Source organism: Protopterus annectens, chromosome 9.part0, assembly GCF_019279795.1.
Source record: "Protopterus annectens isolate FY-2018-M chromosome 9.part0, PAN1.0, whole genome shotgun sequence".
Classification (NCBI taxonomy): Eukaryota; Metazoa; Chordata; order Ceratodontiformes; family Protopteridae; genus Protopterus; species Protopterus annectens.
Window position 1 is genome coordinate 1,435,225,281 of NC_056743.1, and position 14,228 is coordinate 1,435,239,508.

At 40.7% G+C, this 14,228-nt stretch overlaps 1 protein-coding gene across 2 annotated transcripts in view; it reads right to left on the reverse strand.

The window, feature by feature from the left end:
* DBNL (drebrin like) overlaps positions 1-14,228 on the reverse strand; it is a 902,612-nt gene that overhangs the window by 687,937 nt on the left and 200,447 nt on the right. For both annotated transcript variants that reach the window (XM_044084396.1, XM_044084395.1), the window contains exon 2: positions 11,031-11,086. In XM_044084396.1, coding sequence (XP_043940331.1) covers positions 11,031-11,086 — 56 coding nt within the window. The remainder of the gene's footprint in view (positions 1-11,030; positions 11,087-14,228) is intronic.

Consider the following 14,228-nt stretch of genomic DNA (forward strand, 5'->3'; position numbering starts at 1 on the left):
AGATTTAACCCTAGGCCTGTCGTGGACCTTGCCTTTGCATTTCCTAGGTATATCTGAAGTCAGGAGACCAGATGCCGCCATACCAACGAACTTAGGCCAGACTCCGAAATGCTTATACAAAATCTTAGCTCTATGGCGTACGGTACTCGGGTTAAAGGAAGCACAGGGATCACAGTTAGGGACGTTGTGCTCAAGGCCCAAACAAGTTATACAATAGGAATAGAAATCAAGATGCGGAATCAGTTTTCTACAGGCAAGACAGTTATTAACTTTATCTGACATTCGTTAAAGCAAGAAAAGAGGATCCCCAACGGGGTACTTATCTGAAGGTGTCTTCAACTTGGTAGTCGGAAAGCGAAACGAAGGTAAATGGCCGACCGGCACTAGTGCGAATTGCATTTGCTTCGGGCTCCACGGCAAGAAAGACTGAGGAACACCTCCCTTTATACCCGACGTACTGACATCAGTTTTACAACCAGCGGCAGCCGACATCATATACCAAGGACTCTGGTATTCGGGCTGACTGAGGGCTACCGGCAGCCGGATAACCTATATGTGAGGACTGCGACAATGAAACACGAAGATCAGCAACAGTCACTTGTTTCTCAAGGAGGAATAAAAGAAATGGGGAGAAGGGATTAATGTACATTCTTATTTATTTATTAGACAGACCATTCATCATTAGTTTGAAGTTACAGCTCGAGTGAGAAAAAATTAGGACATATTGAAGCATTGCTGTAAAACAGTAAAAGACTCAAGTGAACCTAAACAAAATTCTACCATTGTGAAATAGAAATTTAAGGGTAAAGACAATGGGGAACATAAATAATCATGACATTAGGAATAATGTAGTGGAATGACAATGGCATTGCAGACAAAAATAAAACGAGAGATTTTAGACTATACAAGGCAAGAGGCAGCAGAAATAACCATGTTGCAGGAGACAAAAATACACTTTAACATGGAACATGACAAGTTCACTAAAAAGGATTTAGAAAGGCATTTTGCTAAAGCAGTGGATGAAAGAAAGAGGGGGTGGCAACACTGGCTAAATATGATGTACCACTGAGTATAGAGGAATTAAAAATTAATGACAAAGGGAAACATGTTTAGCTATGGTACACCAGAAAGGGGTAAGAACAATAGGAAATTTCTACATACCAGCCAGAATTAAAAAAAAAAAAAAAAAAGAAAAAATTCAAAAATTACACCCTGAAATACAATTCACTCAAAAGGTAGGGATACTGGATGGAGGCTGGAATTTAGTAACATGAAAACACAACCTGAATGGGGGACTATAACAGAGAAGATATTTAAGAATGCTATGAAGGACTTGCGGACTAGCAGATGTGGGAGTGTATTACATAGGGGAAAATAAACTTTCCATATCAATGTGAGAAATTTGGAACATGGTCAAGATTAAACAGATTTTTATATAACTAAAGAACATGAATATTTATTGACAGGAATGCAAACACATCCAAAACAGTAGTCTGATCATGTGCTAATAAAAATGGAACAAAAAAAAAAAAACAAAACAAAAACAGGGACTAAAGTTAAAAAAAGGCACTGGAGCTTAACAGTAGACAGGATAAAAAGCATCCAGAAAGTGAAGGAATTTGAAGAGTATGTTAGGAGAATAGTGGAGAAGGGTGCAAAAGAAAGGATAGATTAGGCAGGAAAATGGGACTTGGAAAACGAGAAGGAAAACAGAAAAGGCACAATTAGAAAGTTTACATGCAGGAAGGGGTGGAACAAGTAGAATTAAATGGGATAAAGGATGGAGAAGAAAAACCAGACAAAAAGAACAAAAAAGGACATCAGAGAGAACCAAGATACACTTGCTGATACCCCAAAGCAAACAAAAATATTAGCTGGAAGACTGTGACAACAGAAGACAGAGGAATACTAAAGATAAGGGGCACGTAAAACGTAAAAGAAAAGAACAAGGAGCCCAGAAAGACCGCAGAAACATTCAGGAAACACATTCAGAAACTGTGCTAACAGCAGAAGGACGTAAAGGAATGATAAGTAGGGACACGTATGGAGGCTTTAGAAACACCAAAAACAGGGAATGATCATCATACTAACACCAGAATTTGGGGTGAAAAGGGGCATGAAACAGGGATGCCCTCTGTCGCCACTTTTGTTTGCTATTTACATAGAACAGTGGATGCAACAGAACAAACAGAAAAGTAAGGGGTGGGACTGGATGATATCATCCTGTATGCCACTGACCCAGGCACAGATACAACAAAGAAATTAGGCCTTTTAAGGCAATTTCCACAGGTGTTTGGGTACAAAATAAATGAAGAAAAAACAGAAGCTACATGTGGAAATTATGTACCATAATGACATGCAATACAGCAATATCTACAGCACTGAGGATATTATAAGCTAAAATATGTTGGATTATGGATATCAACAAAAGCTTAAGACTCCACACTACATTCATGGAACCAGGTGGAAAATAGGGTACAGAGTATAGAAAGGAAATGGATGCTGATGGAAAGTGACCTAGATCAAAGAATACAAATAGTCCCATTAATAATCTGTGTGGCACAAGCATTACTTATGAACAGTAAAGGCTTTTGGAACCGTACTACAAAGTAATGAAGTACATATGGAGGTAAAAGAAGGAGAATAAAGTTGAAGGAAATGATATCACCAGTGGTGGTGGTCTGAGGGCATCTCATTTGCAGGAATACCACAGGGGGTATTTCAAGGAAGGTACAGGTAATGCTTGTAACATTACTTATAAAAATCCAAATTATACCTCAAAATGGAAAAGGATGTTGCTGTGGAAAAGTGGTAATGAAATATTAGATAGATGCCATATCACAACAAAAAATAAACTTCCAAATAGGAACAACTTAGGCACTTTAAGAATTGAGACATGCCGAGCATGGAGGTTTCAACTTTGGCCAATAGGATTAATCAAGAAATGTGCAGCCATAAAATCTCAAACAGGGGAAGGCTGGGGACACACGGAGAGAAAAGTGCATTATTCGGAGAAGATGAAAGTGGGAAAGGAGACTAGAGTGGAGGGAACTTAGAGAAAATGCAGACTTGAATAACAGAGTTAATGGAGTATAAATGAACATATGAAATCTTGGAAGAGTACAACAGGGAAATTAAGAAAGACATACTGATAGAAGTGAGCGCAATGAAAGCAACAAGCAAACGTCTGGTGAGCAGAATATACAAGGCATTGTCGAAGGATGTCCAGAAGAAAAAAGGAATGCAATGTAGGAAAATGTCACAAAAGGAATGGAAAAGAAGTGCTGGAACATTAACTGGGGAAATATCCAATCACTGGTAAAAAGGAGACTACAATCAAAGTTGTTAGGAATATTTGCAAACATACTTCTATATACCAGAGGGAATAAATAAGACGTTTCTGAAAGCAAGTGAGCATTGCTGAAGATGCAAGAATAATGTAAAATCATTTGGAATACACATTTTTGTCATGTGAGAAATAGGGCTGCCACCTTTTCAAATGCCCAAAGTGGGGAAATTTCATGAGCTTTAGCAGGACAAAACATACCCACAGCCAGTGCAAAGGACAGAACTTCACTTTATTACCAAAATAAAAGCTTATTCTTGTAGCATTTGAGTTGCTTATGCTATTTCATATAACATTTAGGTACTTCAGATATTTATGTAATTACTAAAGAAAACTGAGGAGCTACTTTTGTACTGAGGAACTACTTTTGTCCTAAAATCTCAGGACATTTGCCATTTTTTATTTTTTTTTTTTGCATGACAACTGCCCAAAGAGGGATTGTCCCTTGCAAAAAGGGACAGGTAGTAACCCCACTGAGAAATTGGGAAAGTACCAAGAGGACCTCAGTAGTCTAATTGGGGACCTGCTAGTTAAGGAATGGGCAACAGAAAAATTACATTTCTATCTGCACTGGGCAAATGTTCCAAGGGAAAAAAAATGTGTCAAAGCACTGACAACACTAGTATTAATAATAGCTAAGAAGAAGTACAGAGTACACATCACAAAAACAAATAGGATTTTTGAAATAGATGCTTGAGGAAAATGACAAATTTAGGAGAAGATAAGAAGGCAAAAGGGGTTTGAGGACTGTTCAAAGCACCATGAATAAGATGGTAATGTGTGATATTTAAAATGAGCAAGCAATATCTGGAACAGGTTACACATTAGGCAACCTCTGGTCTTAAGTCGAGTATATTGTATTAATGGCAATTGTAAACATTCAGGAGATGAATTGTATGCCAACTGCCAAAATAAAGTGAAAAAGAAATGTCTGAAATATGCAACATGTAATGATTATTTTACACAGTGAGAAAGCAACAAAGCAGTATTTAATATAACCATTAAAAAGACCGGAAGGACAAAGGAAGAGATGAATGGGGTCCATTCCCATTGCGGTATTAGGAACCCATAAGACTTGGGGAGAGAAAAAGACCAGTAATGCTAGTCAATATGGAAGTGTGGGTGTATGTATGGATATGCATAACTTTGTGAAACAGTTTGTATTTCAAGTTAAAATAAAATACATACAAAACATTTATTGTACTAGTAGAAGAGGTCTTGAGACTAGATTAAAGAAATGAACACACGAGTATTTTATGTAATCTCCAGTACTGGGCACAGCCAACTCTAACAATAACTATGAGGTGTAAACGGCTGGCTAGCTGCTGGGATGGGGGGGGGGGTGCACCCTGCATGTGGACTACACTCTAGTATAAATGAAATCACTTGAAAAATAACTTTTTTAAATAAACTTATGTGAACATCAGTTGCATCATATGATTAGTAAACCCTAAGTTTTTCAGCACACTTACCTAGGACATTTCTTAGGTTAAAACAAAAGGCAAGCATTTTCAAAACCACATTTCATTAGTAAAAGCTATATTATTCAAATATAAAGCCTGCATTTCGATATGAGAAAGGAGACTTTGGTGAGTTTAATAGATATAATGGTCAAAAGATACATAAACATAAAAATACTTGCGCATGTATTCATTTATAAATATTATACATAAAGTACAGTTGTGTACGCTTACCATAAATGTAGATGTTCGTGTGTGTTCACTGTTGCAATCATCACATTTGGGTCATGGTGTTTGTAGCAGAAATGGATGCAGTGTGCTATCCACTTAGAAATGGTTTGCTTTGAAATGGCCTTGCCCTCTGCCCCTGCAACAAAGCTGACTAGTGGCTGGTCAGATTTTCTGAAAGGCTTATTCCTGTCCAGATAGAACCTAAGCTGCCTGTGCACATCCAGGGAGTGCAGAATCATTTCCCCTTTATTCTGAGGATTAGGGAAAAAAAGTTGGCAAATTAATGGATTTGTTTAAAGCCACACTGGATACCACCTTGGGCATAAATGATGGGTTAGAGCCCTGAGGGAAACCCTGTCTGCATGGAAGATAATGAAAGGTTCCACAGCCATGACAGCCTGCAATTCAGACACTCTTCTTGATGAAGTGATGGCTAGAAGTAAAGCTGTTTTCCATGAAAGGAATTTTAACTCTGCTGTAGCAGCAGGTTCAAAGGGTGGAAGCGTGAGCTTTTCCAATACAAAGTTAAGGTCCCAGGCTGGAGAGGGAGCTCTCCTGGGGGCTCTTAAATTTTTGGCTGCTCTCAGGAACTGTTTGACCAGAGGATGAGAGAAGAGGGGTGGCTCAGTATTATAATGAGCTGGCAGAGGCATGAATCTTAATTGAAGAGAAGGATAGGCCTTTGTGGAGCATTTCTGTTAAGTAATCTAGTATATAAGGTAAGCAGGGCACAGTTGTGTCCGTTCTCTGAGACTGGCTCCAGGAACAGTATCTTTTCCACTTTTCCGAAAAGAATTTTCTAGTATTAGGCCCATCTCTGCTGTTCCTCAAAAGCTTGAATACTTTGGGTTCCAGTTTCCACTCATGTGGGTCCATGAGAATTCTGCTTAAGTTGTCTGCCTGCGAATTTAGTTTTGCCTGGCAGGAATTGTGCTTGCAGGTACACTTGGTTGCTCAAGGCTGTGTTCCGCAGAGCCATGGCTAATCTGCAGAGTGGGTAAGAATGTGTTCTCCCCTGCTTATGTACCACATAACTGTGGTGTTGTCTAGTTGTCCTGGAAGAATAAGGCCTTTGAAAGCTGTCAGAGCATTCTGTACAGCTAACATTTCTTTTTGATTGATATGCAGGTGCATTTGCTTTGGGCTCCATTTGCATTGAATGTATTGTCCTGCCATGTGAGCCCCCATGCATAGTCTGATGTCTATTGTTAGGATTTGGGCGGCAGAGGGTTGAGTGAAAGGGAGTCCCTTGTTGTGGTAGCAGGCCTCTGCCCACCAAAGGAACTCTGTCCTTAGGCAAAGAATGATGGGAATCATTGTTTCCAAGTCCTGAGGATGTTGACACCAGAGACTTTTTAAGTACCACTAAAGTTTCCTTATATGCAGTCTTGCATATGGAATTAGTAGAATGCAAGAAGCCATGAACCCTAGGGCTTGGAGTATTTTTCTTGCAGACAGCTGGGTTTTGGTGGCCAGTAGATCAAAAGTAGTTTTTCAAATAAATTTGTTTTTCTGGAGTGAGGAATGCCATCTGGGAAGTTGTGTTCAAGCTTGCTCCCAGGAATACAATCTGCTGGCTGGGTACCAGATGTGATTTCTTTTCGCAGATGGTGTACCTCAGTGAAGTTAGAGGTCTCTCTATAAATGTCAGGTGCTGTAGTAGCAATTCCTGACTGTCCGCCTGAAATCAGGCAATCGTCCAAGTATGGGTAAATTTGAATCCTTCTTTGCCTGCAATATGCAATGGCTGGAACTAGGCATTTTGTGAATACCTTTGGCACAGTAGATAAGCCAAAGGGAAGTGCAAAGAATTGGTAGCACATAGAGCCTGCTCTGAAACATAGGTATTTCCTGCAAGGTCCCCTTATGGGGGATGTGCAGACAAGCTTTTTTTAAGTCTAGGGCTGCTAGCCAGGAGTCCTTGGTTAGCATAGGAAGCAGCTGTTGGAGAGTAAGCATTTTGAATTTTAGAACCACCAGAAAGGTGTTGAGAATAGACAGATCCCGGATAGGACACCAAGAGTTTTCTTTTCTGGGTACCAGAAACAGTCTGGAATAAAAGCCTTGTCCCCTTTGTTCTGCTGGGACAGGTTGAATAGCCTTGAAACGGAAAAGAGAAAGCACTTGCTTTTGGGCCTCTGCCCACTGGTTTGGGGGGGGGAGGTCTGGCCATTCACATGCAGTTGGGAGCGAATGGAAGTGGAATCTGTATCCCTAGGAAACAATGTTTAAGACCCATCTGTCCTGGGTAATGGTAATGTACTCCCAAGTTTTTGGCATGCAGGGCAAGTTTCCCTCCTAAAGGTGCAAGTACTTGGGCAAGGCTTGGAAGAGTTAAGGAGAAGTCATTGTGAGATTTTACCATAGGATGGTGGCTTACTACTCCCAGTTTTGGACGTGGGTGCACTTCATTGCTTAGATCTGTGCATACCCTGAGACTGCAGTCTTGGTGGTGTGCAGCCCCTGGGTTTGGACTGAAAAGATATGGGAGGGACTGGAAAAGTCCAGTTTTTAGAAGGCCAATGCCTACTGAATCTAAGTGGCTGTACTTGTAAGAAATCTTTAACAGTTTAAATAGATTTAGCTTTTTCCTCCATCCTTTTTGAGGACTTCTGTTTTATTGCCAAACCGATGCTCTTGGTTTAATGGTTCATCTAGTAATTTTGCTTTGACATAGTCTGGCAAGGTTAGTTTCTTAAGCCAAGCATGCCTTATAAGAACAGACCCAGTGACGGCAGCCCTGCAAGACGCTTCTAAGGCATCAAAACCACATTGCAAAGTATGTTTACCAACTTGGTTAGCAGAATGCATTAACTCTTGTAAATCTTTATGTTCTGCACAATCAGAAATAAACATCATTTTCTGTTTAATTAGTTCCATAACATGTTGCTGATACTTCAACATATGAAACTGGCAATTTAAAGCCCTGATGGCAAGAGTAGCAGAGGTGTATACCTCCTTACCCCATCTGCCTAAAGCCCTAGAATCCCTGTCTGAAGGGGTAGCATTTTTGGCTGTAGTAGCTTTAATGCCTTTATGTCCATGGGAAATGGTCTCTGGATCTGCAGCAGGATATTTAGAGAGGAATTTGTGGGAGTCAGGTACTCTATAGTACCAGTCAGGTTTCCTGGGAGCTGGAGGCAAAGTATCAGGGATAAGACTGGATTCCAAGACGACATCCACAATTTCCAGTTTAAAAATTCCCAGAGTATCTTTTTGGACTGAGTAGTCCTGGCTCTCCCAGCAGAGATGCTCTCTAAGGGTATGCAGGGTATCATCAAAAGAAAAATCTTCTGGTGGGAAAGCAGAGGGAATGGAATCCTCTGCATCAGAATCCTCATAGGTACACAAGGGTATGCCCCGGTAATCATACGGGTCAGAGTTATCAGACTCCTGATCTGAAGAATCAGAAGGAAAATTAGTTCTTGGTCTTTCTGAGGGGGAAAGATGACTTCCTCTAATTAAAGTAATAAGGTCTTCAGCCATTCTAAGCATTTGTTTTTGCGGTATGTGGGCCTGAGAATGCGCTTTGGTCGTCAGTTTCCTAGGCGTAGTGCGAACTCAGTATTTTTGGTTTGAAACGAAGTCTTCTATTTAAGATGAAAATCAGACTGCCTGAATAGACCCTCAGAAGCCGGTGCCTGCACAGCGGCTCCAGACCCATCCAAGGTAGAGACATCCGCAGTTTCCATAGTTTAAGAAGCATCTTGTGGCATATCAGACTCCGAATGGGTCTGAGTAGAGGCCTGCAAATCTGTAGAAGCAGGTATAAGGGGCTGCGAAAGCGCCTCACTGAGTACAGGTGGACTGGCGACTAGCTTAACGGTAGCATCGTTGGCAGTTTTGGACCTATGCGGTCTGTGTCTGTCTTTATCCTTATGTTTTTTCAGAAGATCGGTAGTCAAATGGCTTATCAAAGCCATTTCGGAATACGGAGATAGAGCGCGAAAAAATTTAGCAACAAAAATAGCCCAACGATGAATAGTTCTGGCATTGAACAAGGCACAAAACAGACAGCGAGAGACGTTGTGGTCTGGGCCTGAACAGGTGACGCAGTAAGAATGAAAATCTATGACGTATTTGCTTTCCACAGGCAAGACAATTATTAATTTTTTTCTGACATCGGTTAGAGCAAGAAAAAAGGATCCCCAACGGGGTACTTATCTAGAAGACTTCAGGTCTGAAACTTGAAAAACAAAACTTTCAGGAGGCAACCGACCGCACTTGCAAACTGCTTCTGCTTCGGTCACCGCATGGCAAGAAAGACTGACATAATGGCGTCTGCTGTATGTTTTATACCCCTGCCAAACTGATGTCATGGAAGAAGCAACAGCATCCGATGCAGAAATCCCAAGACCCTGGTATTCAGTCCGACTGAGAGCTACCTGCAGGCAGATAACACAAATGTGATGACTGCAACACACGAAGAACATCTTCCATCAAAATGTGCACTTTGAGGCTACACAGGTGAAGCACATTCGGTCACCATAAAATTATGTTAACTAAATCTTGTATGTTACTACAAGTTGTAAATATTGCCATGGTAAATGCTTTAAACATCTTTGAATTCCCTGATGTTCCTGACGAGACAAACTTTAGAAATACAGCATGGCATTTGTCCCACAAAGCACCTGCATTTCTCTAATGGGAATATTCAAGCAGTGTAATGTTACATATTCACACTTTGTACTATGTATTTTGACTCCGTCCAAACTTAGCTCACCCTTTTAGCAGCCACATCTCAGGGCACACATGGAAATAACTATTATTAAGCAATACTAATAGCTTCACTTTCATTCAGCATGATGGTATATATATATATATATATATATATATATATATATATATATATATATATATATATATATACACATATATACATACATACACAGATTATATATATATATATATATATATATATATATATATATACACATACATACATATGGGTCTACTTTGTTTCACTGAAAGTTCATTTCACTGAATTTGAATTTACCCTGACCAAAGTATGCATGTCTGTGGTTTAAAATGTATGTTTTTGAAACTTTTGGTGAAATATAGTACAAAACCAAACTAGGTAGGGGGCTATGCCCCCACCCCCAATGTAGGGGGCTGTGCCCCCCAACTATATATACTAACTCCGGGATTGCACTACAGTGGGGAAAAGGGCATATGCCTTTTACTTGCCTTACAGTACTCTACACAGTGCCAGTACTTCACTACATTGAAATGAGATTCAGTGAAATGAGTTTTCAGTAATTTGAGCTTTCAGTGATTTGGTCAGGGTGAATTCAGATTCAGTGAAATGACCTTTCAATGAAAAAGTAGATCCATATTATAGATATATATATATATATACATATATATACATATACATATACACAATTATGCGTGTGTATATATATATATATATATATATATATATATATATATATATATATATATATATATATATATATATATATATATATACACACACACATACACACAAACACATACGTACATATATACACACACATATGTATGTATATGCAGTGACCAGACCAGAAAAGTGCATAGACTCATTAAATGCAAGAGAAGGTAAATACGATGTTGGGTGCGGTACACACATGTGGATGGTTCAACCATCCAAGTAACCAATCTAGCATGCATACAGGCATCTGGTTGTGCTTAGTACCAATATGAACCAACTCAATCTGTTGATAAAATTAAAAGGAAGTTTTACAAAGTGAAGTATTTTACATCCTGTTCTTCTGTTCTATAGAAAGTCTATGGTTTAACTGTATCCCAGTGCAATAAATATTTGTCAATTTATGGTTTAGCATTTAAATTCATAAAGCACTTGGCTGCAGAAAAGAGCTACCACTCCAACAGGTAATATTGTCATCAATCAAACATACACTGTATCCAAAGTACTAGCTATTGCAAGCACAACAGATGAGACAACAAATGTTCATTAAAAAAGGAAATGCAGCACTGCTGAGCACACTTACCTCCACTACCAGCTAATCTGATGTCATTCGTATTCCCTTCATAAGTAAAGAGAGCCCTAGGAAGAAGGAGAAAAAGACTTAAAACTTCAAATCATCACATGCAAGCTGAAAGGCAATCAGACTAGCACACCAGTCACAGAGCAAGAAAACAAGACGTGCAAAACTAAGAGGATGCAACACAGAATAAAATGAACAAATCCTTCAATGAAAACAATGAATTTAATACTTAAATCAAGTTATACATGAATATCTCTTGAACAAATTTATCAAACAAGACAAGTATCGACAACTTCAGTGCACTGAGGAAATACTATAGATTTTTTTACAAGTTATGTTCACCAACATTAAGCATATGCATGACATTAAATCACTGGTACTTTCTAGGCAATGCTCTTATGTTTAAGCACATTATACAGCTTTCTCAGTTCTGCTAGTAATTGGCTTTCTTTTTGATGACATTCTCCATCAAAAGATGGCGAGACAACAACAGAAGATCATATGCAACCATGTGCTAATTTAGCAATGTCTCTAGATGAAACAGAACGCATTTAGGGTCATGTATTTTCTGACACACATGTAGGGGCTCTTCAGAAACATTTGCAATGCTGTAGAGCAGCCTGGTGCTGCTTAGCTGTGCAGTAGGAATGGCATACTGCTAGTGATTAGTCTGGTGCTGCTTCGCTGTGTAGTAGGAACAGCATACTTCTAGTGAGCAGCCTGGAGCTGCTTAGCTGTGCAGTAGGAACAGCATAATGCTAGTGAGCAGCCTGGTGCTGCAGGAATAGCATACTTCTAGTGAGCAGCCTTGTTCTGCTTAGCTGTAGTAGGAAGAGCATACTTCTAGTGAGCAGCCTTGTTCTGCTTAGCTGTGCAGTAGGAACAGTACAGTGCTAGTGAGCGGCCTGGTGCTGCTTAGCTGTGCAGTTGGAACAGCAGAGTGTTGGTGAGAAGCCTGGTGCTGCTTAGCAGTGGTAGGAATAGCATACTGCTAGCTTGGGAAAAGGGGTTGCATAGAAAATTAGAGTAGTCAAGTTACTGAAATGTGGTGAAGCGGCCATGTGACCAAGGTGACAAACAGTAAAGCAGCATGCTAAAGTATATGCATTTACACATGTCACAAAGTATCTCACAGGTGCAACACGCGCACTGGGCACTGCCTGAAGGCCACAGAGGGCCAGTATAGGGAAGTGTCCTCTCAGGTCACAAGGAAAAGGGGAAGAAAGGAAGAGCCACATTAAGAAAATCAAGCAGAGAAGCACACACAAGAACAACTTTTAAAGATATGAAGTTATTTTGTTAAGAAGGATAGATGGGGAAAGTAACAAGGATCCTGTGTGGGAAGGAAAGAGGAGCAGGAAAGGTAGCCAGAGGAGGCAAACATAAACCAAGCGGAGGTGGTATGGGCACAAAAAGTGAAGACAACAGTAGAGCAAAGCACTCATACAGACAGCAAACAGATATGGGGAGGACTGCAATACAAGCAGGGTATAGAGAGTGACACAAAGAAGTGGAAACCCCATGACATGGAATAGGGCAGATTACAGTGGGTCTGTCTGACCCACTCAGAGGAGATGCCACCCAGATGTCAGTCACTTCCACAGCTGATTTCATAAGCAAGCTCTGCCACTGGTAGTGCAATAGTCAAGGCCACCCAGTAGCATGACTGTCAGCTACACCAGGAGGTGATCCATGGTCCCAATTTGGGAGTCAAGTTGCCTGCACACCTCACTCTACCAACCACTGCACCTGATACCGGGTGACCAACGGGGACTCCTCTAGGCCACTCTCAGAACAACAGTCTCCTCCCCTCTCCTTACAGTTGGCCATACAGGCCATCACTGAACTCCCTTATTTGCCTTTAGCAGGGTGGCCTCTGTCCTCTACTGACAAACAGGCCTGGTTGCTGCTGATGACCCTACACAAATGCATCAGCTACAGCAAACCTAGGTAGACACCACCATGTCACATCCTGAAATGCAGATGAAAATGTAGAAAAAGGGGACAAAAAGAAATAAAGCCCATTTATACACATTAAACTAGAACTTAAATTCACCCACAACCGACATGGACATAGTATGCATACCCTGCCACATTGTCAGCCTTCAACAGACATGTCTGTTGAAGGAGAGCTCCTCAGATGCATTAAAAGAAAACATATACTGCTCCGTATAATATGACCCTTCCAGCAGAAGGTAAGGAAACTAACAGTCAAGCAGCCAGAAAAGGAAGAGAAAATCCTATACACAATTCTTACTGTAAAATGTTGGTACACTCTCCCACACATCTTCCTCCTACTGGTACAGCAGGCCAGAGTGGTGCTTCCGCAGGTCTCTAATGCAATACCTGCACTGCTCACCAGAGCAGGTGATTCAAGTGGTCAGTCACTGCAATGGCAAGCTGGTTTCAAGCAATCTTATATAAAGGACCAACGGAATAGCCACGCAGATGCTTCTGGCATACCTTGTGCAGCCGATACTGAAAGATTTTAAGACAGATATATGGCCCCCAAAAGGATTAAGGGCATCAGTAATGAGACAGAGGGATCAGCCGACGGCACTCAACCATATATTCACACACACAGACTGATATGTGCAACCCACAGGTTTGTGTGTTTCGTCATGGGCCCTAGAGAAAGTACAGTTGTGTACACTTACCATAAATCTAGATGTTAGAGTGTATTCACTGTTGCAGTCATCACCTGTGAATTACCCCTGCTGTGGTAGCACTCGGCTGGCCCGAATACCAGAGTTGATTTTTTTTGCGTCGGCTGCAGTCTGATGTCAGGTCGTCAGTGCTATAAAGCAAGGAAGCCAACGTCATTACATCAGTTATTCTTGCCCTAACCCATCAGAAGCACAAGGAAATAAGGAAAAGTGGTCCTGGTGGCTAAAAGCCACCATGGGAAGCTTACGTTCCCCTAGGGAAAGATGCTATATGGGGAATGGAGGGAGGGAAACCAGGACAGCAACAATGAATACACTCGAATATCTACATTTATGTTAAGTGTACACAACTGTACTATGTTTTTCATGTTTCACTGTTGCAGTCATCACCTGTGGGAGGATTCCCAAAGCTGAGGAGAGGGGTGGAAGTAAAGGTTAGAGTCCTAGGCATGGGTCAGCAGGCGCTTCAGAACTGCGGAGGCAAACCCTGCCCTAGACTTCGAAAAAAGAGGTAGGTGGTAATGCTTTGTAAAGG